Source organism: Drosophila serrata, unplaced genomic scaffold, assembly GCF_035046125.1.
Source record: "Drosophila serrata isolate PLE 108 unplaced genomic scaffold, ASM3504612v1 contig_272, whole genome shotgun sequence".
Taxonomy (NCBI): domain Eukaryota; kingdom Metazoa; phylum Arthropoda; class Insecta; order Diptera; family Drosophilidae; genus Drosophila; species Drosophila serrata.
Genome location: NW_028257170.1, coordinates 5,859,526 through 5,884,721, shown reverse-complemented (window position 1 = coordinate 5,884,721; position 25,196 = coordinate 5,859,526). Strand labels below are relative to the sequence as shown.

The following is a 25,196-nucleotide window of genomic DNA, read 5'->3' as shown; positions in this document are numbered from 1 at the left end:
TATATGTGGTTTATAGGGTCGGAAATGATTCCTTCACAAAGTTAAACGCTTCGGACTTAAAGTATGCCCAGCAAAAAAGGTATAAAAACAGGCAATTTTTCGGAAAAATCAACGTTTTTCGGACATCATAATTAGGCCGAAATTGCATTAATTTTAATTCGGAAGGCTTTTTTGTGTTAGTTAATATTGCATTAACAAATCTTCATCCTGCGTTTGTCGATGCTGTTGTCAGTTTTTGACTAAAATTATAAAAATCTGCAAAAAGGTATAAAAACAGACTATTTTTTCCAAAAATCATAGTTTTAAAAACTCATAACTAAGCCAAAAAATCATTAATTTTAATTCAGAAAGCTGTTGTATGCCAATTTTTATGTAAATAACAAATCTGCATACCCAGTTTTCAAATTTACAACGTTCGATTTTTTGTCAATTTTTGACAATTTTAATGATGTAACCCCTTATAAAATTTTCAATTTTCGGAAAAAGGTAAAAAATTTATTTTTTGACCAGACATGGCTGAAACGATTGGGCTCTTGATGCTGATCAAGAATATATATGGTTTATAGGGTCGGAAATGATTCCTTCACAAAGTTAAACGCTTCGGACTTAAACTATGCCCAGCAAAAAAGGTATAAAAACAGGCAATTTTTCGGAAAAATCAACGTTTTTCGGGCATCATAATTAGGCCGAAATTGCATTAATTTTAATTCGGAAGGCTTTTTTGTGTTAGTTATTATTACATTAACAAATCTCCATACTGCGTTTGTCGATGCTGTTGTCAGTTTTTGACTAAAATTATAAAAATCTGCAAAAAGGTATAAAAACAGACTATTTTTTCCAAAAATCATAGTTTTAAAAACTCATAACTAAGCCAAAAAATCATTAATTTTAATTCAGAAAGCTGTTCTATGCCAATTTTGATGTAAATAACAAATCTGCATACCCAGTTTTCAAATTTACAAAGTTCGATTTTTTGTCAATTTTTGACAATTTTAATGATGTAACCCCTTATAAAATTTTCAATTTTCGGAAAAAGGTAAAAAATTCATTTTTTGACCAGACATGGCTGAAACGATTGGGCTCTTGATGCTGATCAAGAATATATATGGTTTATAGGGTCGAAAATGATTCCTTCACAAAGTTAATTGCTTCGGACTTAAACTATACCCAGCAAAAAAGGTATAAAAACAGGCAATTTTTCGGAAAAATCAACGTTTTTCGGACATCATAATTAGGCCGAAATTGCATTAATTTTAATTCGGAAGGCTTTTTTGTGTTAGTTAATATTGCATTAACAAATCTTCATCCTGCGTTTGTCAATGCTGTTGTCAGTTTTTACTAAAATTATAAAAATCTGCAAAAAGGTATAAAAACAGACTATTTTTTCCAAAAATCATAGTTTTAAAAACTCATAACTAAGCCAAAAAATCATTAATTTTAATTCGGAAAGCTGTTCTATGCCAATTTTGATGTAAATAACAAATCTGCATACCCAGTTTTCAAATTTACAAAGTTCGATTTTTTGTCAATTTTTGACAATTTTAATGATGTAACCCCTTATAAAATTTTCAATTTTCGGAAAAAGGTAAAAAATGTATTTTTTTACCAGACATAGCTAAAACGATTGGGCTCTTGATGCTGATCAAGAATATATGTGGTTTATAGGGTCGGAAATGATTCCTTCACAAAGTTAAACGCTTCGGACTTAAACTATGCCCAGCAAAAAAGGTATAAAAACAGGCAATTTTTCGGAAAAATCAACGTTTTTCGGACATCATAATTAGGCCGAAATTGCATTAATTTTAATTCGGAAGGCTTTTTTGTGTTAGTTAATATTGCATTAACAAATCTTCATCCTGCGTTTGTCGATGCTGTTGTCAGTTTTTGACTAAAATTATAAAAATCTGCAAAGAGGTATAAAAACAGACTATTTTTTCCAAAAATCATAGTTTTAAAAACTCATAACTAAGCCAAAAAATCATTAATTTTAATTCAGAAAGCTGTTCTATGCCAATTTTTATGTAAATAACAAATCTGCATAGCCAGTTTTCAAATTTACAAAGTCCGATTTTATGTCAATTTTTGACAATTTTAATGATGTAACCCCTTATAAAATTTTCAATTTTCGGAAAAAGGTAAAAAATGTATTTTTTTACCAGACATAGCTAAAACGATTGGGCTCTTGATGCTGATCAAGAATATATGTGGTTTATAGGGTCGGAAATGATTCCTTCACAAAGTTAAACGCTTCGGACTTAAACTATGCCCAGCAAAAAAGGTATAAAAACAGGCAATTTTTCGGAAAAATCAACGTTTTTCGGACATCATAATTAGGCCGAAATTGCATTAATTTTAATTCGAAAGGCTTTTTTGTGTTAGTTAATATTGCATTAACAAATCTCCATACTGCGTTTGTCGATGCTGTTGTCAGTTTTTGACTAAAATTATAAAAATCTGCAAAAAGGTATAAAAACAGACTATTTTTTCCAAAAATCATAGTTTTAAAAACTCATAACTAAGCCAAAAAATCATTAATTTTAATTCAGAAAGCTGTTCTATGCCAATTTTGATGTAAATAACAAATCTGCATACCCAGTTTTCAAATTTACAAAGTTCGATTTTTTGTCAATTTTTGACAATTTTAATGATGTAACCCCTTATAAAATTTTCAATTTTCGGAAAAAGGTAAAAAATTTATTTTTTGGCCAGACATGGCTGAAACGATTGGGCTCTTGATGCTGATCAAAAATATATATGGTTTATAGGGTCGGAAATGATTCCTTCACAAAGTTAAACGCTTCGGACTTAAACTATGCCCAGCAAAAAAGGTATAAAAACAGGCAATTTTTCGGAAAAATCAACGTTTTTCGGGCATCATAATTAGGCCGAAATTGCATTAATTTTAATTCGGAAGGCTTTTTGTGTTAGTTATTATTGCATTAACAAATCTTCATCCTGCGTTTGTCGATGCTGTTGTCAGTTTTTGACTAAAATTATAAAAATCTGCAAAAAGGTATAAAAACAGACTATTTTTTCCAAAAATCATAGTTTTAAAAACTCATAACTAAGCCAAAAAATCATTAATTTTAATTCAGAAAGCTGTTCTATGCCAATTTTTATGTAAATAACAAATCTGCATACCCAGTTTTCAAATTTACAACGTTCGATTTTTTGTCAATTTTTGACAATTTTAATGATGTAACCCCTTATAAAATTTTCAATTTTCGGAAAAAGGTAAAAAATGTATTTTTTTACCAGACATAGCTAAAACGATTGGGCTCTTGATGCTGATCAAGAATATATGTGGTTTATAGGGTCGGAAATGATTCCTTCACAAAGTTAAACGCTTCGGACTTAAACTATGCCCAGCAAAAAAGGTATAAAAACAGGCAATTTTTCGGAAAAATCAACGTTTTTCGGACATCATAATTAGGCCGAAATTGCATTAATTTTAATTCGGAAGGCTTTTTTGTGTTAGTTAATATTGCATTAACAAATCTTCATCCTGCGTTTGTCGATGCTGTTGTCAGTTTTTGACTAAAATTATAAAAATCTGCAAAAAGGTATAAAAACAGACTATTTTTTCCAAAAATCATAGTTTTAAAAACTCATAACTAAGCCAAAAAATCATTAATTTTAATTCAGAAAGCTGTTCTATGCCAATTTTTATGTAAATAACAAATCTGCATACCCAGTTTTCAAATTTACAACGTTCGATTTTTTGTCAATTTTTGACAATTTTAATGATGTAACCCCTTATAAAATTTTCAATTTTCGGAAAAAGGTAAAAAATGTATTTTTTTACCAGACATAGCTAAAACGATTGGGCTCTTGATGCTGATCAAGAATATATGTGGTTTATAGGGTCGGAAATGATTCCTTCACAAAGTTAAACGCTTCGGACTTAAACTATGCCCAGCAAAAAAGGTATAAAAACAGGCAATTTTTCGGAAAAATCAACGTTTTTCGGACATCATAATTAGGCCGAAATTGCATTAATTTTAATTCGGAAGGCTTTTTTGTGTTAGTTATTATTGCATTAACAAATCTTCATCCTGCGTTTGTCGATGCTGTTGTCAGTTTTTGACTAAAATTATAAAAATCTGCAAAAAGGTATAAAAACAGACTATTTTTTCCAAAAATCATAGTTTTAAAAACTCATAACTAAGCCAAAAAATCATTAATTTTAATTCAGAAAGCTGTTCTATGCCAATTTTTATGTAAATAACAAATCTGCATACCCAGTTTTCAAATTTACAACGTTCGATTTTTTGTCAATTTTTGACAATTTTAATGATGTAACCCCTTATAAAATTTTCAATTTTCGGAAAAAGGTAAAAAATTTATTTTTTGACCAGACATGGCTGAAACGATTGGGCTCTTGATGCTGATCAAGAATATATATGGTTTATAGGGTCGGAAATGATTCCTTCACAAAGTTAAACGCTTCGGACTTAAACTATGCCCAGCAAAAAAGGTATAAAAACAGGCAATTTTTCGGAAAAATCAACGTTTTTCGGGCATCATAATTAGGCCGAAATTGCATTAATTTTAATTCGGAAGGCTTTTTTGTGTTAGTTATTATTACATTAACAAATCTCCATACTGCGTTTGTCGATGCTGTTGTCAGTTTTTGACTAAAATTATAAAAATCTGCAAAAAGGTATAAAAACAGACTATTTTTTCCAAAAATCATAGTTTTAAAAACTCATAACTAAGCCAAAAAATCATTAATTTTAATTCAGAAAGCTGTTCTATGCCAATTTTTATGTAAATAACAAATCTGCATACCCAGTTTTCAAATTTACAAAGTTCGATTTTTTGTCAATTTTTGACAATTTTAATGATGTAACCCCTTATAAAATTTTCAATTTTCGGAAAAAGGTAAAAAATGTATTTTTTTACCAGACATAGCTAAAACGATTGGGCTCTTGATGCTGATCAATAATATATGTGGTTTATAGGGTCGGAAATGATTCCTTCACAAAGTTAAACGCTTCGGACTTAAACTATGCCCAGCAAAAAAGGTATAAAAACAGGAAATTTTTTGAAAAAATCAACGTTTTTCGGACATCATAATTAGGCCGAAATTGCATTAATTTTAATTCGGAAGGCTTTTTTGTGTTAGTTAATATTGCATTAACAAATCTTCATCCTGCGTTTGTCGATGCTGTTGTCAGTTTTTGACTAAAATTATAAAAATCTGCAAAGAGGTATAAAAACAGACTATTTTTTCCAAAAATCATAGTTTTAAAAACTCATAACTAAGCCAAAAAATCATTAATTTTAATTCAGAAAGCTGTTCTATGCCAATTTTTATGTAAATAACAAATCTGCATAGCCAGTTTTCAAATTTACAAAGTCCGATTTTATGTCAATTTTTGACAATTTTAATGATGTAACCCCTTATAAAATTTTCAATTTTCGGAAAAAGGTAAAAAATGTATTTTTTTACCAGACATAGCTAAAACGATTGGGCTCTTGATGCTGATCAAGAATATATGTGGTTTATAGGGTCGGAAATGATTCCTTCACAAAGTTAAACGCTTCGGACTTAAACTATGCCCAGCAAAAAAGGTATAAAAACAGGCAATTTTTCGGAAAAATCAACGTTTTTCGGACATCATAATTAGGCCGAAATTGCATTAATTTTAATTCGAAAGGCTTTTTTGTGTTAGTTAATATTGTTTTTATACCTTTTTGCAGATTTTTATAATTTTAGTAAAAACTGACAACAGCATCGACAAACGCAGTATGGAGATTTGTTAATGCAATTATAACTAACACAAAAAGGCCTTCCGAATTAAAATTAATGCAATTTCGGCCTAATTATGATGTCCGAAAAACGTTGATTTTTTCAACAAATTTCCTGTTTTTATACCTTTTTTGCTGGGCATAGTTTAAGTCCGAAGCGTTTAACTTTGTGAAGGAATCATTTCCGACCCTATAAACCATATATATTTTTGATCAGCATCAAGAGCCCAATCGTTTCAGCCATGTCTGGTCAAAAAATAAATTTTTTACCTTTATCCGAAAATTGAAAATTTTAAAATTGTCAAAAATTGACAAAAAATCGAACTTTGTAAATTTAAAAACTGGGTATGCAGATTTGTTATTTACATCAAAATTGGCATAGAACAGCTTTCTGAATTAAAATTAATGATTTTTTGGCTTAGTTATGAGTTTTTAAAACTATGATTTTTGGAAAAAATGGTCTGTTTTTATACCTTTTTGAAGATTTTTTAATTTTAGTCAAAAAACTGACAACAGCATCAACAAACGCAGTAAAAAGATTTGTTGATGCAATAATAACTAACACAAAAAAGCTTTCCGAATTAAAATTAATGCAATTTCGGCCTAATTATGATGTCCGAAAAACGTTGATTTTTTCAAAAAAATTCCTGTTTTTATACCTTTTTTGCTGGGCATAGTTTAAGTCCGAAGCGTTTAACTTTGTGAAGGAATCATTTCCGACCCTATAAACCATATATATTTTTGATCAGCATCAAGAGCCCAATCGTTTCAGCCATGTCTGGCCAAAAAATAAATTTTTTACCTTTTTCCGAAAATTGAAAATTTTATAAGGGGTTACATCATTAAAATTGTCAAAAATTGACAAAAAATCGAACTTTGTAAATTTAAAAACTGGGTATGCAGATTTGTTATTTACATCAAAATTGGCATAGAACAGCTTTCTGAATTAAAATTAATGATTTTTTGGCTTAGTTATGAGTTTTTAAAACTATGATTTTTGGAAAAAATGGTCTGTTTTTATACCTTTTTGAAGATTTTTTAATTTTAGTCAAAAAACTGACAACAGCATCAACAAACGCAGTAAAAAGATTTGTTGATGCAATAATAACTAACACAAAAAAGCTTTCCGAATTAAAATTAATGCAATTTCGGCCTAATTATGATGTCCGAAAAACGTTGATTTTTTCAAAAAAATTCCTGTTTTTATACCTTTTTTGCTGGGCATAGTTTAAGTCCGAAGCGTTTAACTTTGTGAAGGAATCATTTCCGACCCTATAAACCATATATATTTTTGATCAGCATCAAGAGCCCAATCGTTTCAGCCATGTCTGGCCAAAAAATAAATTTTTTACCTTTTTCCGAAAATTGAAAATTTTATAAGGGGTTACATCATTAAAATTGTCAAAAATTGACAAAAAATCGAATTTTGTAAATTTGAAAACTGGGTATGCAGATTTGTTATTTACATCAAAATTGGCATACAACAGCTTTCCGAATTAAAATTAATGATTATTTGGCTTAGTTATGAGTTTTTAAAACTATGATTTTTGGAAAAAATAGTCTGTTTTTATACCTTTTTGCAGATTTTTATAATTTTAGTCAAAAACTGACAACAGCATCGACAAACGCAGTATGAAGATTTGTTAATGCAATAATAACTAACACAAAAAAGCTTTCCGAATTAAAATTAATGCAATTTCGGCCTAATTATGATGTCCGAAAAACGTTGATTTTTTCAAAAAATTTCCTGTTTTTATACCTTTTTTGCTGGGCATAGTTTAAGTCCGAAGCGTTTAACTTTGTGAAGGAATCATTTCCGACCCTATAAACCATATATATTTTTGATCAGCATCAAGAGCCCAATCGTTTCAGCCATGTCTGGTCAAAAAATAAATTTTTTACTTTTTTCCGAAAATTGAAAATTTTATAAGGGGTTACATCATTAAAATTGTCAAAAATTGACAAAAAATCGAATTTTGTAAATTTGAAAACTTGGTATGCAGATTTGTTATAAACATCAAAATTGGCATACAACAGCTTTCCGAATTAAAATTAATGATTTTTTGGCTTAGTTATGAGTTTTTAAAACTATGATTTTTGGAAAAAATAGTCTGTTTTTATACCTTTTTGCAGATTTTTATAATTTTAGTCAAAAACTGACAACAGAATCGACAAACGCAGTATGGAGATTTGTTAATGCAATTATAACTAACACAAAAAGGCCTTCCGAATTAAAATTAATGCAATTTCGGCCTAATTATGATGTCCGAAAAACGTTGATTTTTTCAAAAAATTTCCTGTTTTTATACCTTTTTTGCTGGGCATAGTTTAATTCCGAAGCGTTTAACTTTGTGAAGGAATCATTTCCGACCCTATAAACCATATATATTTTTGATCAGCATCAAGAGCCCAATCGTTTCAGCCATGTCTGGTCAAAAAATAAATTTTTTACCTTTTTCCGAAAATTGAAAATTTTAAAATTGTCAAAAATTGACAAAAAATCGAACTTTGTAAATTTAAAAACTGGGTATGCAGATTTGTTATTTACATCAAAATTGGCATACAACAGCTTTCTGAATTAAAATTAATGATTTTTTGGCTTAGTTATGAGTTTTTAAAACTATGATTTTTGGAAAAAATGGTCTGTTTTTATACCTTTTTGAAGATTTTTTAATTTTAGTCAAAAAACTGACAACAGCATCAACAAACGCAGTAAAAAGATTTGTTGATGCAATAATAACTAACACAAAAAAGCTTTCCGAATTAAAATTAATGCAATTTCGGCCTAATTATGATGTCCGAAAAACGTTGATTTTTTCAAAAAATTTCCTGTTTTTATACCTTTTTTGCTGGGCATAGTTTAAGTCCGAAGCGTTTAACTTTGTGAAGGAATCATTTCCGACCCTATAAACCATATATATTTTTGATCAGCATCAAGAGCCCAATCGTTTCAGCCATGTCTGGTCAAAAAATAAATTTTTTACCTTTTTCCGAAAATTGAAAATTTTATAATTTTAAAATTGACAAAAAATCGAATTTTGTAAATTTGAAAACTGGGTATGCAGATTTGTTATTTACATCAAAATTGGCATAGAACAGCTTTCCGAATTAAAATTAATGATTATTTGGCTTAGTTATGAGTTTTTAAAACTATGATTTTTGGAAAAAATAGTCTGTTTTTATACCTTTTTGCAGATTTTTATAATTTTAGTCAAAAACTGACAACAGCATCGACAAACGCAGTATGAAGATTTGTTAATGCAATAATAACTAACACAAAAAAGCTTTCCGAATTAAAATTAATGCAATTTCGGCCTAATTATGATGTCCGAAAAACGTTGATTTTTTCAAAAAATTTCCTGTTTTTATACCTTTTTTGCTGGGCATAGTTTAAGTCCGAAGCGTTTAACTTTGTGAAGGAATCATTTCCGACCCTATAAACCATATATATTTTTGATCAGCATCAAGAGCCCAATCGTTTCAGCCATGTCTGGTCAAAAAATAAATTTTTTACCTTTTTCCGAAAATTGAAAATTTTATAAGGGGTTACATCATTAAAATTGTCAAAAATTGACAAAAAATCGAATTTTGTAAATTTGAAAACTGGGTATGCAGATTTGTTATTTACATCAAAATTGGCATACAACAGCTTTCCGAATTAAAATTAATGATTTTTTGGCTTAGTTATGAGTTTTTAAAACTATGATTTTTGGAAAAAATAGTCTGTTTTTATACCTTTTTGCAGATTTTTATAATTTTAGTCAAAAACTGACAACAGAATCGACAAACGCAGTATGGAGATTTGTTAATGCAATTATAACTAACACAAAAAGGCCTTCCGAATTAAAATTAATGCAATTTCGGCCTAATTATGATGTCCGAAAAACGTTGATTTTTTCAACAAATTTCCTGTTTTTATACCTTTTTTGCTGGGCATAGTTTAATTCCGAAGCGTTTAACTTTGTGAAGGAATCATTTCCGACCCTATAAACCATATATATTTTTGATCAGCATCAAGAGCCCAATCGTTTCAGCCATGTCTGGTCAAAAAATAAATTTTTTACCTTTATCCGAAAATTGAAAATTTTAAAATTGTCAAAAATTGACAAAAAATCGAACTTTGTAAATTTAAAAACTGGGTATGCAGATTTGTTATTTACATCAAAATTGGCATACAACAGCTTTCTGAATTAAAATTAATGATTTTTTGGCTTAGTTATGAGTTTTTAAAACTATGATTTTTGGAAAAAATGGTCTGTTTTTATACCTTTTTGAAGATTTTTTAATTTTAGTCAAAAAACTGACAACAGCATCAACAAACGCAGTAAAAAGATTTGTTGATGCAATAATAACTAACACAAAAAAGCTTTCCGAATTAAAATTAATGCAATTTCGGCCTAATTATGATGTCCGAAAAACGTTGATTTTTTCAAAAAATTTCCTGTTTTTATACCTTTTTTGCTGGGCATAGTTTAAGTCCGAAGCGTTTAACTTTGTGAAGGAATCATTTCCGACCCTATAAACCATATATATTTTTGATCAGCATCAAGAGCCCAATCGTTTCAGCCATGTCTGGTCAAAAAATAAATTTTTTACCTTTTTCCGAAAATTGAAAATTTTATAATTTTAAAATTGACAAAAAATCGAATTTTGTAAATTTGAAAACTGGGTATGCAGATTTGTTATTTACATCAAAATTGGCATAGAACAGCTTTCCGAATTAAAATTAATGATTATTTGGCTTAGTTATGAGTTTTTAAAACTATGATTTTTGGAAAAAATAGTCTGTTTTTATACCTTTTTGCAGATTTTTATAATTTTAGTCAAAAACTGACAACAGCATCGACAAACGCAGTATGAAGATTTGTTAATGCAATAATAACTAACACAAAAAAGCTTTCCGAATTAAAATTAATGCAATTTCGGCCTAATTATGATGTCCGAAAAACGTTGATTTTTTCAAAAAATTTCCTGTTTTTATACCTTTTTTGCTGGGCATAGTTTAAGTCCGAAGCGTTTAACTTTGTGAAGGAATCATTTCCGACCCTATAAACCATATATATTTTTGATCAGCATCAAGAGCCCAATCGTTTCAGCCATGTCTGGTCAAAAAATAAATTTTTTACTTTTTTCCGAAAATTGAAAATTTTATAAGGGGTTACATCATTAAAATTGTCAAAAATTGACAAAAAATCGAATTTTGTAAATTTGAAAACTGGGTATGCAGATTTGTTATTTACATCAAAATTGGCATACAACAGCTTTCCGAATTAAAATTAATGATTTTTTGGCTTAGTTATGAGTTTTTAAAACTATGATTTTTGGAAAAAATAGTCTGTTTTTATACCTTTTTGCAGATTTTTATAATTTTAGTCAAAAACTGACAACAGAATCGACAAACGCAGTATGGAGATTTGTTAATGCAATTATAACTAACACAAAAAGGCCTTCCGAATTAAAATTAATGCAATTTCGGCCTAATTATGATGTCCGAAAAACGTTGATTTTTTCAACAAATTTCCTGTTTTTATACCTTTTTTGCTGGGCATAGTTTAATTCCGAAGCGTTTAACTTTGTGAAGGAATCATTTCCGACCCTATAAACCATATATATTTTTGATCAGCATCAAGAGCCCAATCGTTTCAGCCATGTCTGGTCAAAAAATAAATTTTTTACCTTTTTCCGAAAATTGAAAATTTTAAAATTGTCAAAAATTGACAAAAAATCGAACTTTGTAAATTTAAAAACTGGGTATGCAGATTTGTTATTTACATCAAAATTGGCATACAACAGCTTTCTGAATTAAAATTAATGATTTTTTGGCTTAGTTATGAGTTTTTAAAACTATGATTTTTGGAAAAAATGGTCTGTTTTTATACCTTTTTGAAGATTTTTTAATTTTAGTCAAAAAACTGACAACAGCATCAACAAACGCAGTAAAAAGATTTGTTGATGCAATAATAACTAACACAAAAAAGCTTTCCGAATTAAAATTAATGCAATTTCGGCCTAATTATGATGTCCGAAAAACGTTGATTTTTTCAAAAAATTTCCTGTTTTTATACCTTTTTTGCTGGGCATAGTTTAAGTCCGAAGCGTTTAACTTTGTGAAGGAATCATTTCCGACCCTATAAACCATATATATTTTTGATCAGCATCAAGAGCCCAATCGTTTCAGCCATGTCTGGTCAAAAAATAAATTTTTTACCTTTTTCCGAAAATTGAAAATTTTATAATTTTAAAATTGACAAAAAATCGAATTTTGTAAATTTGAAAACTGGGTATGCAGATTTGTTATTTACATCAAAATTGGCATACAACAGCTTTCCGAATTAAAATTAATGATTTTTTGGCTTAGTTATGAGTTTTTAAAACTATGATTTTTGGAAAAAATAGTCTGTTTTTATACCTTTTTGCAGATTTTTATAATTTTAGTCAAAAACTGACAACAGAATCGACAAACGCAGTATGGAGATTTGTTAATGCAATTATAACTAACACAAAAAGGCCTTCCGAATTAAAATTAATGCAATTTCGGCCTAATTATGATGTCCGAAAAACGTTGATTTTTTCAACAAATTTCCTGTTTTTATACCTTTTTTGCTGGGCATAGTTTAAGTCCGAAGCGTTTAACTTTGTGAAGGAATCATTTCCGACCCTATAAACCATATATATTTTTGATCAGCATCAAGAGCCCAATCGTTTCAGCCATGTCTGGTCAAAAAATAAATTTTTTACCTTTTTCCGAAAATTGAAAATTTTATAAGGGGTTACATCATTAAAATTGTCAAAAATTGACAAAAAATCGAATTTTGTAAATTTGAAAACTGGGTATGCAGATTTGTTATTTACATCAAAATTGGCATACAACAGCTTTCCGAATTAAAATTAATGATTTTTTGGCTTAGTTATGAGTTTTTAAAACTATGATTTTTGGAAAAAATAGTCTGTTTTTATACCTTTTTGCAGATTTTTATAATTTTAGTCAAAAACTGACAACAGAATCGACAAACGCAGTATGGAGATTTGTTAATGCAATTATAACTAACACAAAAAGGCCTTCCGAATTAAAATTAATGCAATTTCGGCCTAATTATGATGTCCGAAAAACGTTGATTTTTTCAACAAATTTCCTGTTTTTATACCTTTTTTGCTGGGCATAGTTTAATTCCGAAGCGTTTAACTTTGTGAAGGAATCATTTCCGACCCTATAAACCATATATATTTTTGATCAGCATCAAGAGCCCAATCGTTTCAGCCATGTCTGGTCAAAAAATAAATTTTTTACCTTTATCCGAAAATTGAAAATTTTAAAATTGTCAAAAATTGACAAAAAATCGAACTTTGTAAATTTAAAAACTGGGTATGCAGATTTGTTATTTACATCAAAATTGGCATACAACAGCTTTCTGAATTAAAATTAATGATTTTTTGGCTTAGTTATGAGTTTTTAAAACTATGATTTTTGGAAAAAATGGTCTGTTTTTATACCTTTTTGAAGATTTTTTAATTTTAGTCAAAAAACTGACAACAGCATCAACAAACGCAGTAAAAAGATTTGTTGATGCAATAATAACTAACACAAAAAAGCTTTCCGAATTAAAATTAATGCAATTTCGGCCTAATTATGATGTCCGAAAAACGTTGATTTTTTCAAAAAAATTCCTGTTTTTATACCTTTTTTGCTGGGCATAGTTTAAGTCCGAAGCGTTTAACTTTGTGAAGGAATCATTTCCGACCCTATAAACCATATATATTTTTGATCAGCATCAAGAGCCCAATCGTTTCAGCCATGTCTGGCCAAAAAATAAATTTTTTACCTTTTTCCGAAAATTGAAAATTTTATAAGGGGTTACATCATTAAAATTGTCAAAAATTGACAAAAAATCGAATTTTGTAAATTTGAAAACTGGGTATGCAGATTTGTTATTTACATCAAAATTGGCATACAACAGCTTTCCGAATTAAAATTAATGATTATTTGGCTTAGTTATGAGTTTTTAAAACTATGATTTTTGGAAAAAATAGTCTGTTTTTATACCTTTTTGCAGATTTTTATAATTTTAGTCAAAAACTGACAACAGCATCGACAAACGCAGTATGAAGATTTGTTAATGCAATAATAACTAACACAAAAAAGCTTTCCGAATTAAAATTAATGCAATTTCGGCCTAATTATGATGTCCGAAAAACGTTGATTTTTTCAAAAAATTTCCTGTTTTTATACCTTTTTTGCTGGGCATAGTTTAAGTCCGAAGCGTTTAACTTTGTGAAGGAATCATTTCCGACCCTATAAACCATATATATTTTTGATCAGCATCAAGAGCCCAATCGTTTCAGCCATGTCTGGTCAAAAAATAAATTTTTTACCTTTTTCCGAAAATTGAAAATTTTAAAATTGTCAAAAATTGACAAAAAATCGAACTTTGTAAATTTAAAAACTGGGTATGCAGATTTGTTATTTACATCAAAATTGGCATACAACAGCTTTCTGAATTAAAATTAATGATTTTTTGGCTTAGTTATGAGTTTTTAAAACTATGATTTTTGGAAAAAATGGTCTGTTTTTATACCTTTTTGAAGATTTTTTAATTTTAGTCAAAAAACTGACAACAGCATCAACAAACGCAGTAAAAAGATTTGTTGATGCAATAATAACTAACACAAAAAAGCTTTCCGAATTAAAATTAATGCAATTTCGGCCTAATTATGATGTCCGAAAAACGTTGATTTTTTCAAAAAATTTCCTGTTTTTATACCTTTTTTGCTGGGCATAGTTTAAGTCCGAAGCGTTTAACTTTGTGAAGGAATCATTTCCGACCCTATAAACCATATATATTTTTGATCAGCATCAAGAGCCCAATCGTTTCAGCCATGTCTGGTCAAAAAATAAATTTTTTACCTTTTTCCGAAAATTGAAAATTTTATAATTTTAAAATTGACAAAAAATCGAATTTTGTAAATTTGAAAACTGGGTATGCAGATTTGTTATTTACATCAAAATTGGCATACAACAGCTTTCCGAATTAAAATTAATGATTTTTTGGCTTAGTTATGAGTTTTTAAAACTATGATTTTTGGAAAAAATAGTCTGTTTTTATACCTTTTTGCAGATTTTTATAATTTTAGTCAAAAACTGACAACAGAATCGACAAACGCAGTATGGAGATTTGTTAATGCAATTATAACTAACACAAAAAGGCCTTCCGAATTAAAATTAATGCAATTTCGGCCTAATTATGATGTCCGAAAAACGTTGATTTTTTCAACAAATTTCCTGTTTTTATACCTTTTTTGCTGGGCATAGTTTAAGTCCGAAGCGTTTAACTTTGTGAAGGAATCATTTCCGACCCTATAAACCATATATATTTTTGATCAGCATCAAGAGCCCAATCGTTTCAGCCATGTCTGGTCAAAAAATAAATTTTTTACCTTTTTCCGAAAATTGAAAATTTTATAAGGGGTTACATCATTAAAATTGTCAAAAATTGACAAAAAATCGAATTTTGTAAATTTGAAAACTGGGTATGCAGATTTGTTATTTACATCAAAATTGGCATACAACAGCTTTCCGAATTAAAATTAATGATTTTTTGGCTTAGTTATGAGTTTTTAAAACTATGATTTTTGGAAAAAATAGTCTGTTTTTATACCTTTTTGCAGATTTTTATAATTTTAGTCAAAAACTGACAACAGAATCGACAAACGCAGTATGGAGATTTGTTAATGCAATTATAACTAACACAAAAAGGCCTTCCGAATTAAAATTAATGCAATTTCGGCCTAATTATGATGTCCGAAAAACGTTGATTTTTTCAACAAATTTCCTGTTTTTATACCTTTTTTGCTGGGCATAGTTTAATTCCGAAGCGTTTAACTTTGTGAAGGAATCATTTCCGACCCTATAAACCATATATATTTTTGATCAGCATCAAGAGCCCAATCGTTTCAGCCATGTCTGGTCAAAAAATAAATTTTTTACCTTTATCCGAAAATTGAAAATTTTAAAATTGTCAAAAATTGACAAAAAATCGAACTTTGTAAATTTAAAAACTGGGTATGCAGATTTGTTATTTACATCAAAATTGGCATACAACAGCTTTCTGAATTAAAATTAATGATTTTTTGGCTTAGTTATGAGTTTTTAAAACTATGATTTTTGGAAAAAATGGTCTGTTTTTATACCTTTTTGAAGATTTTTTAATTTTAGTCAAAAAACTGACAACAGCATCAACAAACGCAGTAAAAAGATTTGTTGATGCAATAATAACTAACACAAAAAAGCTTTCCGAATTAAAATTAATGCAATTTCGGCCTAATTATGATGTCCGAAAAACGTTGATTTTTTCAAAAAAATTCCTGTTTTTATACCTTTTTTGCTGGGCATAGTTTAAGTCCGAAGCGTTTAACTTTGTGAAGGAATCATTTCCGACCCTATAAACCATATATATTTTTGATCAGCATCAAGAGCCCAATCGTTTCAGCCATGTCTGGCCAAAAAATAAATTTTTTACCTTTTTCCGAAAATTGAAAATTTTATAAGGGGTTACATCATTAAAATTGTCAAAAATTGACAAAAAATCGAATTTTGTAAATTTGAAAACTGGGTATGCAGATTTGTTATTTACATCAAAATTGGCATACAACAGCTTTCCGAATTAAAATTAATGATTATTTGGCTTAGTTATGAGTTTTTAAAACTATGATTTTTGGAAAAAATAGTCTGTTTTTATACCTTTTTGCAGATTTTTATAATTTTAGTCAAAAACTGACAACAGCATCGACAAACGCAGTATGAAGATTTGTTAATGCAATAATAACTAACACAAAAAAGCTTTCCGAATTAAAATTAATGCAATTTCGGCCTAATTATGATGTCCGAAAAACGTTGATTTTTTCAAAAAATTTCCTGTTTTTATACCTTTTTTGCTGGGCATAGTTTAAGTCCGAAGCGTTTAACTTTGTGAAGGAATCATTTCCGACCCTATAAACCATATATATTTTTGATCAGCATCAAGAGCCCAATCGTTTCAGCCATGTCTGGTCAAAAAATAAATTTTTTACCTTTTTCCGAAAATTGAAAATTTTATAAGGGGTTACATCATTAAAATTGTCAAAAATTGACAAAAAATCGAATTTTGTAAATTTGAAAACTGGGTATGCAGATTTGTTATTTACATCAAAATTGGCATACAACAGCTTTCCGAATTAAAATTAATGATTTTTTGGCTTAGTTATGAGTTTTTAAAACTATGATTTTTGGAAAAAATAGTCTGTTTTTATACCTTTTTGCAGATTTTTATAATTTTAGTCAAAAACTGACAACAGAATCGACAAACGCAGTATGGAGATTTGTTAATGCAATTATAACTAACACAAAAAGGCCTTCCGAATTAAAATTAATGCAATTTCGGCCTAATTATGATGTCCGAAAAACGTTGATTTTTTCAACAAATTTCCTGTTTTTATACCTTTTTTGCTGGGCATAGTTTAAGTCCGAAGCGTTTAACTTTGTGAAGGAATCATTTCCGACCCTATAAACCATATATATTTTTGATCAGCATCAAGAGCCCAATCGTTTCAGCCATGTCTGGTCAAAAAATAAATTTTTTACCTTTATCCGAAAATTGAAAATTTTAAAATTGTCAAAAATTGACAAAAAATCGAACTTTGTAAATTTAAAAACTGGGTATGCAGATTTGTTATTTACATCAAAATTGGCATAGAACAGCTTTCTGAATTAAAATTAATGATTTTTTGGCTTAGTTATGAGTTTTTAAAACTATGATTTTTGGAAAAAATGGTCTGTTTTTATACCTTTTTGAAGATTTTTTAATTTTAGTCAAAAAACTGACAACAGCATCAACAAACGCAGTAAAAAGATTTGTTGATGCAATAATAACTAACACAAAAAAGCTTTCCGAATTAAAATTAATGCAATTTCGGCCTAATTATGATGTCCGAAAAACGTTGATTTTTTCAAAAAATTTCCTGTTTTTATACCTTTTTTGCTGGGCATAGTTTAAGTCCGAAGCGTTTAACTTTGTGAAGGAATCATTTCCGACCCTATAAACCATATATATTTTTGATCAGCATCAAGAGCCCAATCGTTTCAGCCATGTCTGGCCAAAAAATAAATTTTTTACCTTTTTCCGAAAATTGAAAATTTTATAAGGGGTTACATCATTAAAATTGTCAAAAATTGACAAAAAATCGAATTTTGTAAATTTGAAAACTGGGTATGCAGATTTGTTATTTACATCAAAATTGGCATACAACAGCTTTCCGAATTAAAATTAATGATTTTTTGGCTTAGTTATGAGTTTTTAAAACTATGATTTTTGGAAAAAATAGTCTGTTTTTATACCTTTTTGCAGATTTTTATAATTTTAGTCAAAAACTGACAACAGAATCGACAAACGCAGTATGGAGATTTGTTAATGCAATTATAACTAACACAAAAAGGCCTTCCGAATTAAAATTAATGCAATTTCGGCCTAATTATGATGTCCGAAAAACGTTGATTTTTTCAACAAATTTCCTGTTTTTATACCTTTTTTGCTGGGCATAGTTTAATTCCGAAGCGTTTAACTTTGTGAAGGAATCATTTCCGACCCTATAAACCATATATATTTTTGATCAGCATCAAGAGCCCAATCGTTTCAGCCATGTCTGGTCAAAAAATAAATTTTTTACCTTTTTCCGAAAATTGAAAATTTTATAAATCATTAAAATTGTCAAAAATTGACAAAAAATCGAATTTTGTAAATTTGAAAACTGGGTATGCAGATTTGTTATTTACATCAAAATTGGCATAGAACAGCTTTCTGACTTAAAATTAATGATTTTTTGGCTTAGTTATGAGTTTTTAAAACTATGATATTTGGAAAAAATTGTCTGTTTTTATACCTTTTTGAAGATTTTTATAATTTTAGTCAAAAACTGACAACAGCATCAACAAACGCAGTATGGAGATTTGTTAATGCAATAATAACTAACACAAAAAAGCCTTCCGAATTAAAATTAATGCAATTTCGGCCTAATTATGATGTCCGAAAAACGTTGATTTTTTCAAAAAAATTCCTGCCATGTCTGGCCAAAAAATAAATTTTTTACCTTTTTCCGAAAATTGAAAATTTTATAAGGGGTTACATCATTAAAATTGTCAAAAATTGACAAAAAATCGAATTTTGTAAATTTGAAAACTGGGTATGCAGATTTGTTATTTACATCAAAATTGGCATACAACAGCTTTCCGAATTAAAATTAATGATTTTTTGGCTTAGTTATGAGTTTTTAAAACTATGATTTTTGGAAAAAATAGTCTGTTTTTATACCTTTTTGCAGATTTTTATAATTTTAGTCAAAAACTGACAACAGAATCGACAAACGCAGTATGGAGATTTGTTAATGCAATTATAACTAACACAAAAAGGCCTTCCGAATTAAAATTAATGCAATTTCGGCCTAATTATGATGTCCGAAAAACGTTGATTTTTTCAACAAATTTCCTGTTTTTATACCTTTTTTGCTGGGCATAGTTTAATTCCGAAGCGTTTAACTTTGTGAAGGAATCATTTCCGACCCTATAAACCATATATATTTTTGATCAGCATCAAGAGCCCAATCGTTTCAGCCATGTCTGGTCAAAAAATAAATTTTTTACCTATTTCCGAAAATTGAAAATTTTATAAATCATTAAAATTGTCAAAAATTGACAAAAAATCGAATTTTGTAAATTTGAAAACTGGGTATGCAGATTTGTTATTTACATCAAAATTGGCATAGAACAGCTTTCTGACTTAAAATTAATGATTTTTTGGCTTAGTTATGAGTTTTTAAAACTATGATATTTGGAAAAAATTGTCTGTTTTTATACCTTTTTGAAGATTTTTATAATTTTAGTCAAAAACTGACAACAGCATCAACAAACGCAGTATGGAGATTTGTTAATGCAATAATAACTAACACAAAAAAGCCTTCCGAATTAAAATTAATGCAATTTCGGCCTAATTATGATGTCCGAAAAACGTTGATTTTTTCAAAAAAATTCCTGTTTTTATACCTTTTTTGCTGGGCATAGTTTAAGTCCGAAGCGTTTAACTTTGTGAAGGAATCATTTCCGACCCTATAAACCACATATATTCTTGATCAGCATCAAGAGCCCAATCGTTTCAGCCATGTCTGGTCAAAAAATAAATTTTTTACCTTTTTCCGAAAATTGAAAATTTTATAAGGGGTTACATCATTAAAATTGTCAAAAATTGACAAAAAATCGAATTTTGTAAATTTGAAAACTGGGTATGCAGAATTGTTATTTACATCAAAATTGGCATACAACAGCTTTCCGAATTAAAATTAATGATTTTTTGGCTTAGTTATGAGTTTTTAAAACTATGATTTTTGGAAGAAATGGTCTGTTTTTATACCTTTTTGAAGATTTTTTAATTTTAGTCAAAAAACTGACAATAGCATTAAAGAACGCAGTATGAAAGTTGTTAGTGCAATACTACCTTACCCAAAAAAGCTCTCCGAAATTAAATGAATGTAATTTCGGCCTAATTATGATGTCTGAAAAACATCGATTTTTGAAAAAAATTGTCTGTTTTTATACCTTTTTGCTGGGTATAGTTTAAGTCCGAAGTGTTTAACGTTGTGAAGGAATTATTTCCAACCCTATAAACCATATATGCTCTGGATCAGCATCAACAGCTGAATTGATCTAGCCATGTCCGTTTAAAAAATACATTTCTGATTTTTTTCCAAAATGCCCAAAAAAGTTAAGGAGTTACATCGTTAAAATTTTAAAAATTTTAAAAATTTTAAAAATCAATTTGCAGATTTGTTATCCATGTAAAAACTAACTTAGAAACGCTTTCCAAATTTCAAATGCAATTTTTGCTTAGTTATGAGTTTTTTAAACCTTGAGTTGTCGAACATTTTTCCATAGAAAAATAGTAAAAAAAATAATGATTAAAAAAACGCGTATATATTTTAGCTCAGTTATGGTCGATGTCCGGTTCGATCCTAGAATTTAATTGCAATCTGCAGAGACACAGATACAGATATACACAAACTTCCACTTGCCTTAGTTAGTTTCCTTTTTTTGTTTACTCAAGTATTAACCAAGTTCAACTTTATTTTGTACCGATCACTAAACCGATCTGCCTGTGATTAATTCCCTGCTCTCCATCACCGGATGTTACCCATCATGACCTGGCTGTGACCCCGCCAAAATGAGCTGGAGATTGACTGTAATGAGAGGAGCGATTGGGATCAGGCCGTGTGTGTGTTCGTGCGTCTCATGCGGAAGATGGAGATGGCTATCGGAACGATTCATTGCACCGAGCGATGCGAACTGACGCCGCTCTCCAGTATCCACTCTGCTGTGTCCACCGGCCAGTGGCCAATGTTTCCCGAGACCACTGCCCACGGCAGCCAGAAACCGTCAACTGGCCAGTCGCTGGACTGACGCGCTGACTGGCTGACTGACGGCCGGACTACTTGCTGCCTCCCATTTCTGTCCGCTCCGCGATTATCTCGAACGGAGATCCCGAAATGAGTGACACAAATGTGAGCACATTTACATATCAATCGGACTCGCTGGCAGCGGATGTTCATAAATTAGCCAATCGATAAATCTAAATCTTCCGCCGCGCTGGAACAATATATCCTGCCCGATTCTTACAACATTAAATGAGGAGGAGCCCTCGCATTACGAGCACCATAAACACATCAATCCCTGGTCCAGTCTCGATGCCCGATTACTGATGCTGCTCCTCTTCCACTGTCAATCGCAGGAAGCTGGCGGAGGAGCACCCCCTGCGTAAGCAGGTTGGAGCTTCAAGAGAGTCCAGACTCTTGTCTGCAACCGTTGTCATTTGTTGGGCAATTTCGCTTTCGGGGGTTCCCTGTCAGTTAATTAGCTCAGGAGGAACTCGCATTGTCTCTCCTGGCTCCGACCCCTATTCCCTGCTCACCAGTCCCTACCTACTCCCAGGCATAATCGATGTCCTGGCCCATCATCGATCGGCATCTGTTGCCGGGGAACTCATTGTTTGGTTTCTTCGTTCGCTTACCTTCGGTGATCAGTCGCTCGCGGATTTCCCACGCAAAGATCGTTGGATTCTCGCGCTTGTACTGCTCGATCTTGGAGACCACAGTTGGAGTGGCCACCTTGGGCTTGGAGCCGCCAATTAGGCCCGGTGGTCGCAAGGTGCCTGCAAGAAATGAAAATGTGGATTAATTGGATTACAAGATTTAAGATTTTAAAATGGTACTAATATATATCGAGTTAATCAATAAAAGCTTATGAAAATATAAATCAATTTCGTTAGTTTCCTTAAGAAAATGTAATTTATAAAACACCTTAAATGCTATCCCATTTCAAACTTCTTTTCTCGGTGTAAAACGCAACTTAAAAATCTCAGCAAGTCATTAAAATATTGGCATTAATCACGTTTGTTTTCGACTAAGGTTAAACCTCTCATATTAAAAAGAAATATCTGTTAATTAGATAGAATAGCCGAAAAAATCTGTCCGCCCAAGGGAGTGCCGTGTCGTCCGTGGACCCCACATCCCAGTTGTGCAATCAATTTGGCTTTTCTCCTCTATGAGGATGGGGCGGGGATGGGGGTTAGGTGGGGCACCCCTAGGTAAGGCATTGTGATACCTCAAACTCGCATAATTTTCACATTGTTCAAAGCAACCAACTTGCCGGGCCGTGTGGGCGTTTCGACCAGGTCAAAAGCCCGCCGGCTACAGCTATATAGACGCACAGTGCATTGTGTGTGCCACTTTAGATGCTACCTGCTACCTGTTGACTGCCTGCTCCAAGCCACTAACTAACTAGACAATTAAGCCAGCAGCCCGGCATCCATTCAGCGTAGCGCTAATTTGAATATTTGACAACATCGGCGGCTGTGACTGGGACAGAGTCAGAGTCAGAGTCCCAGAGTCGACTCGAATGATAATTCGTCGGAAGCAGTTGACAGGCGCGCGCGTTTATCTTGTAAATTGAGCGCTGTCGCGGAATTACACGCCGAGAAAATCCCAAAGAGATATCTCATAAAATTAGGGGATTAGCTGGTTCACGCGGCTATGCAATTTAATTTAAATTCGAATGGCAAGCCCATTATCTTTGGACTAAACGGAATTTCATCACCTCAGGTGTAAGCTCTTTTTTGATTTTTTGATTTTTTTGCTGTGCATTCGCTTGGCTTAAATTAATGAATAAACACACATCTACGCAACCATTTGTTGTGTTTTTTTTCTGTGCAAAACGGAAATTATTTACACAATTTAAATTGACTAGAATGGGAATGAATTGCATCCACACAGATCGGATGGTGCGATTCGAAGTTACGCTAATGAATATTTGTGAATGGGCAGATTTATTTGGCGTAAACTAGTCGGACGTACTTGTGATAAACTCACATCGGTTTACTATAAATAAAATAATTTATAGTGTTATAGAAAATACGTTGTAGATAATATAATATACTATATATTATAGGACTTTATTTAAAATATCATTTGAGCCGGTAGATCAAACGGAACTTCGACTTATTGAAGCCCTAAGATTTATATCCTTGCAGGGTATTATAATTTCTTTCCAAAGCTTCCCAATCAGTGGAGAATTCATTTCCGACCCTATAAATCATATATATTCTTGAACAGCATCAACAGGTGAGTTGATCGAAAATTGATCATTTTATAAGGGGTTACATCATTAAAATTGTCAAAAATTGACAAAAAATCGAATTTTGTAAATTTGAAAACTGGGTATGAAGATTTGTTATTTACATCAAAATTGGCATAGAACAGCTTTCCGAATTAAAATTAATGATTTTTTGGCTTAGTTATGGGTTTTTAAAACTTTGATTTTCGGAAAAAATTGTCTGTTTTTATACCTTTTTGCAGGTTTTTATAATGTTAGTCAAAAACTGAGGATAGCATCAACAAACGCAGGATGCAGATTTGTTAGTGCAATAAAAACTATCTCAGAAAAGCTTTCCGAATTAAAATTAAGGCAATTTCGACTTAATTATGATGTCCGAAAAACTTTGATTTTTCACTAAAATGGTCTGTTTTTATACCTTTTTGCTGGATATAATTTAAGTCAGAAGTTTGAAACTTAACGAAGGAATCATTTCCGACCCTATAAACCATATATATTCTTGATCAGCATCAACAGCCCAGTCGTTCTAGCTATGTCTGGTCGAAAAATAAATTTTTGAAATTTTTTCGAAAATTGAACATTTTATAAGGGGTTACATCATTAAAATTGCCAAAATTTGACAAAAAATTTAATTATTTAAATTTGAAAACTGAGTATGCAGATTTGTTAACCTTATAAAAACTAGCACAGAAAAGGTTTCCAAAGCGAAATTAATGAATTTTTGGCCTAGCTATGATATTTGCAAAACCTTTGACTTACCCAAAAAAATTGCCTATAAAAATATCGATTTAATATCCCTAGAATCAATCAATACATTTCAGGTTTTCTTGGTGCTGAATAAAGTCTTAAAAGGATTATACATTTAATAACCTAGAATTATTATAAGTTCCAAAAAATATTTAAGTTAACTCAAAACCCCCTCATATAATTTATTTCCTGTTCAATATCTAAGCTTGCAATTCAAATTAGCGAAAATCGAGTGCGCAAAAGGCGGCAAAATCGCAAATGACATGCTCGATTGTCATGGCAACAGGTGTGCGAGGGCTGGAGGTTTCCTCTTGGACCGCAGACAGGGTAACCAGGAGGTGTCCAGGTGCAGGTGGGGGCGATGGCGATTGCCAATCGCCAATCGATTTGTCGTGTTTACGTGACCCCACCAGACGGAGCCGTGCAAATCGATTGGAACGCTTGGGGACACTTGGCGATTGCATTTGGGGCGCGTGTTTTGTGGTTCCGCGTTATGCCGCTGATTGCATTGGTCAGGCCGGTGGTCTAGACCACGTATTCCTCTCCGCCCTTCTGGCTACCCGAACCAACTCACCTAGCAGCTTGGACACGGCTCCTTGTTGGGACAGCATATGCTGGGCCAGGTCATATCCTCTTAGTCCAAAGCGGGACAGTTCCAGCAGGCGATGCTGAGAGGCCAAAGCGTTCAGGTTGGTTGCCGCCGCAGCTGCAGCTGCTGCTCCCGGTCCCGCTGGTCCGGGTCCAGTGCCTCCACAGAAGATGCCACCCAGCGCTGGAGCTGGAGGTGTTCCCGTGGCCAAGATGGGCGTGGATGGGCTCAGGCTGTGTGGCTGGGAGAGAACTGAAAGGAAAAGGGTGAACAATGATTAGTACAGAGGGGAAAATTGGTTGCTTAAACGAATATAATATAATGTTCTTGGGATGCTATATTAAGACCTTAAGATCCGTTTATACTTTCATGCCTAACTAATTACCTATCTATATAAATAATATCTTTCTTTACTTTACTAGCTTC

General features: G+C 31.1%; 1 protein-coding gene across 2 annotated transcripts in view; it reads right to left on the bottom strand.

Moving 5' to 3' along the window:
• toe (twin of eyg) overlaps positions 1-25,196 on the bottom strand; it is a 46,672-nt gene that overhangs the window by 14,724 nt on the left and 6,752 nt on the right. For both annotated transcript variants that reach the window (XM_020961119.2, XM_020961120.2), the window contains exons 2-3: positions 24,756-25,022; positions 21,834-21,974 (exon numbers count right to left, since the gene is read on the bottom strand). In XM_020961119.2, the coding sequence (XP_020816778.2) occupies positions 21,834-21,974; positions 24,756-25,022 (408 nt within the window). The remainder of the gene's footprint in view (positions 1-21,833; positions 21,975-24,755; positions 25,023-25,196) is intronic.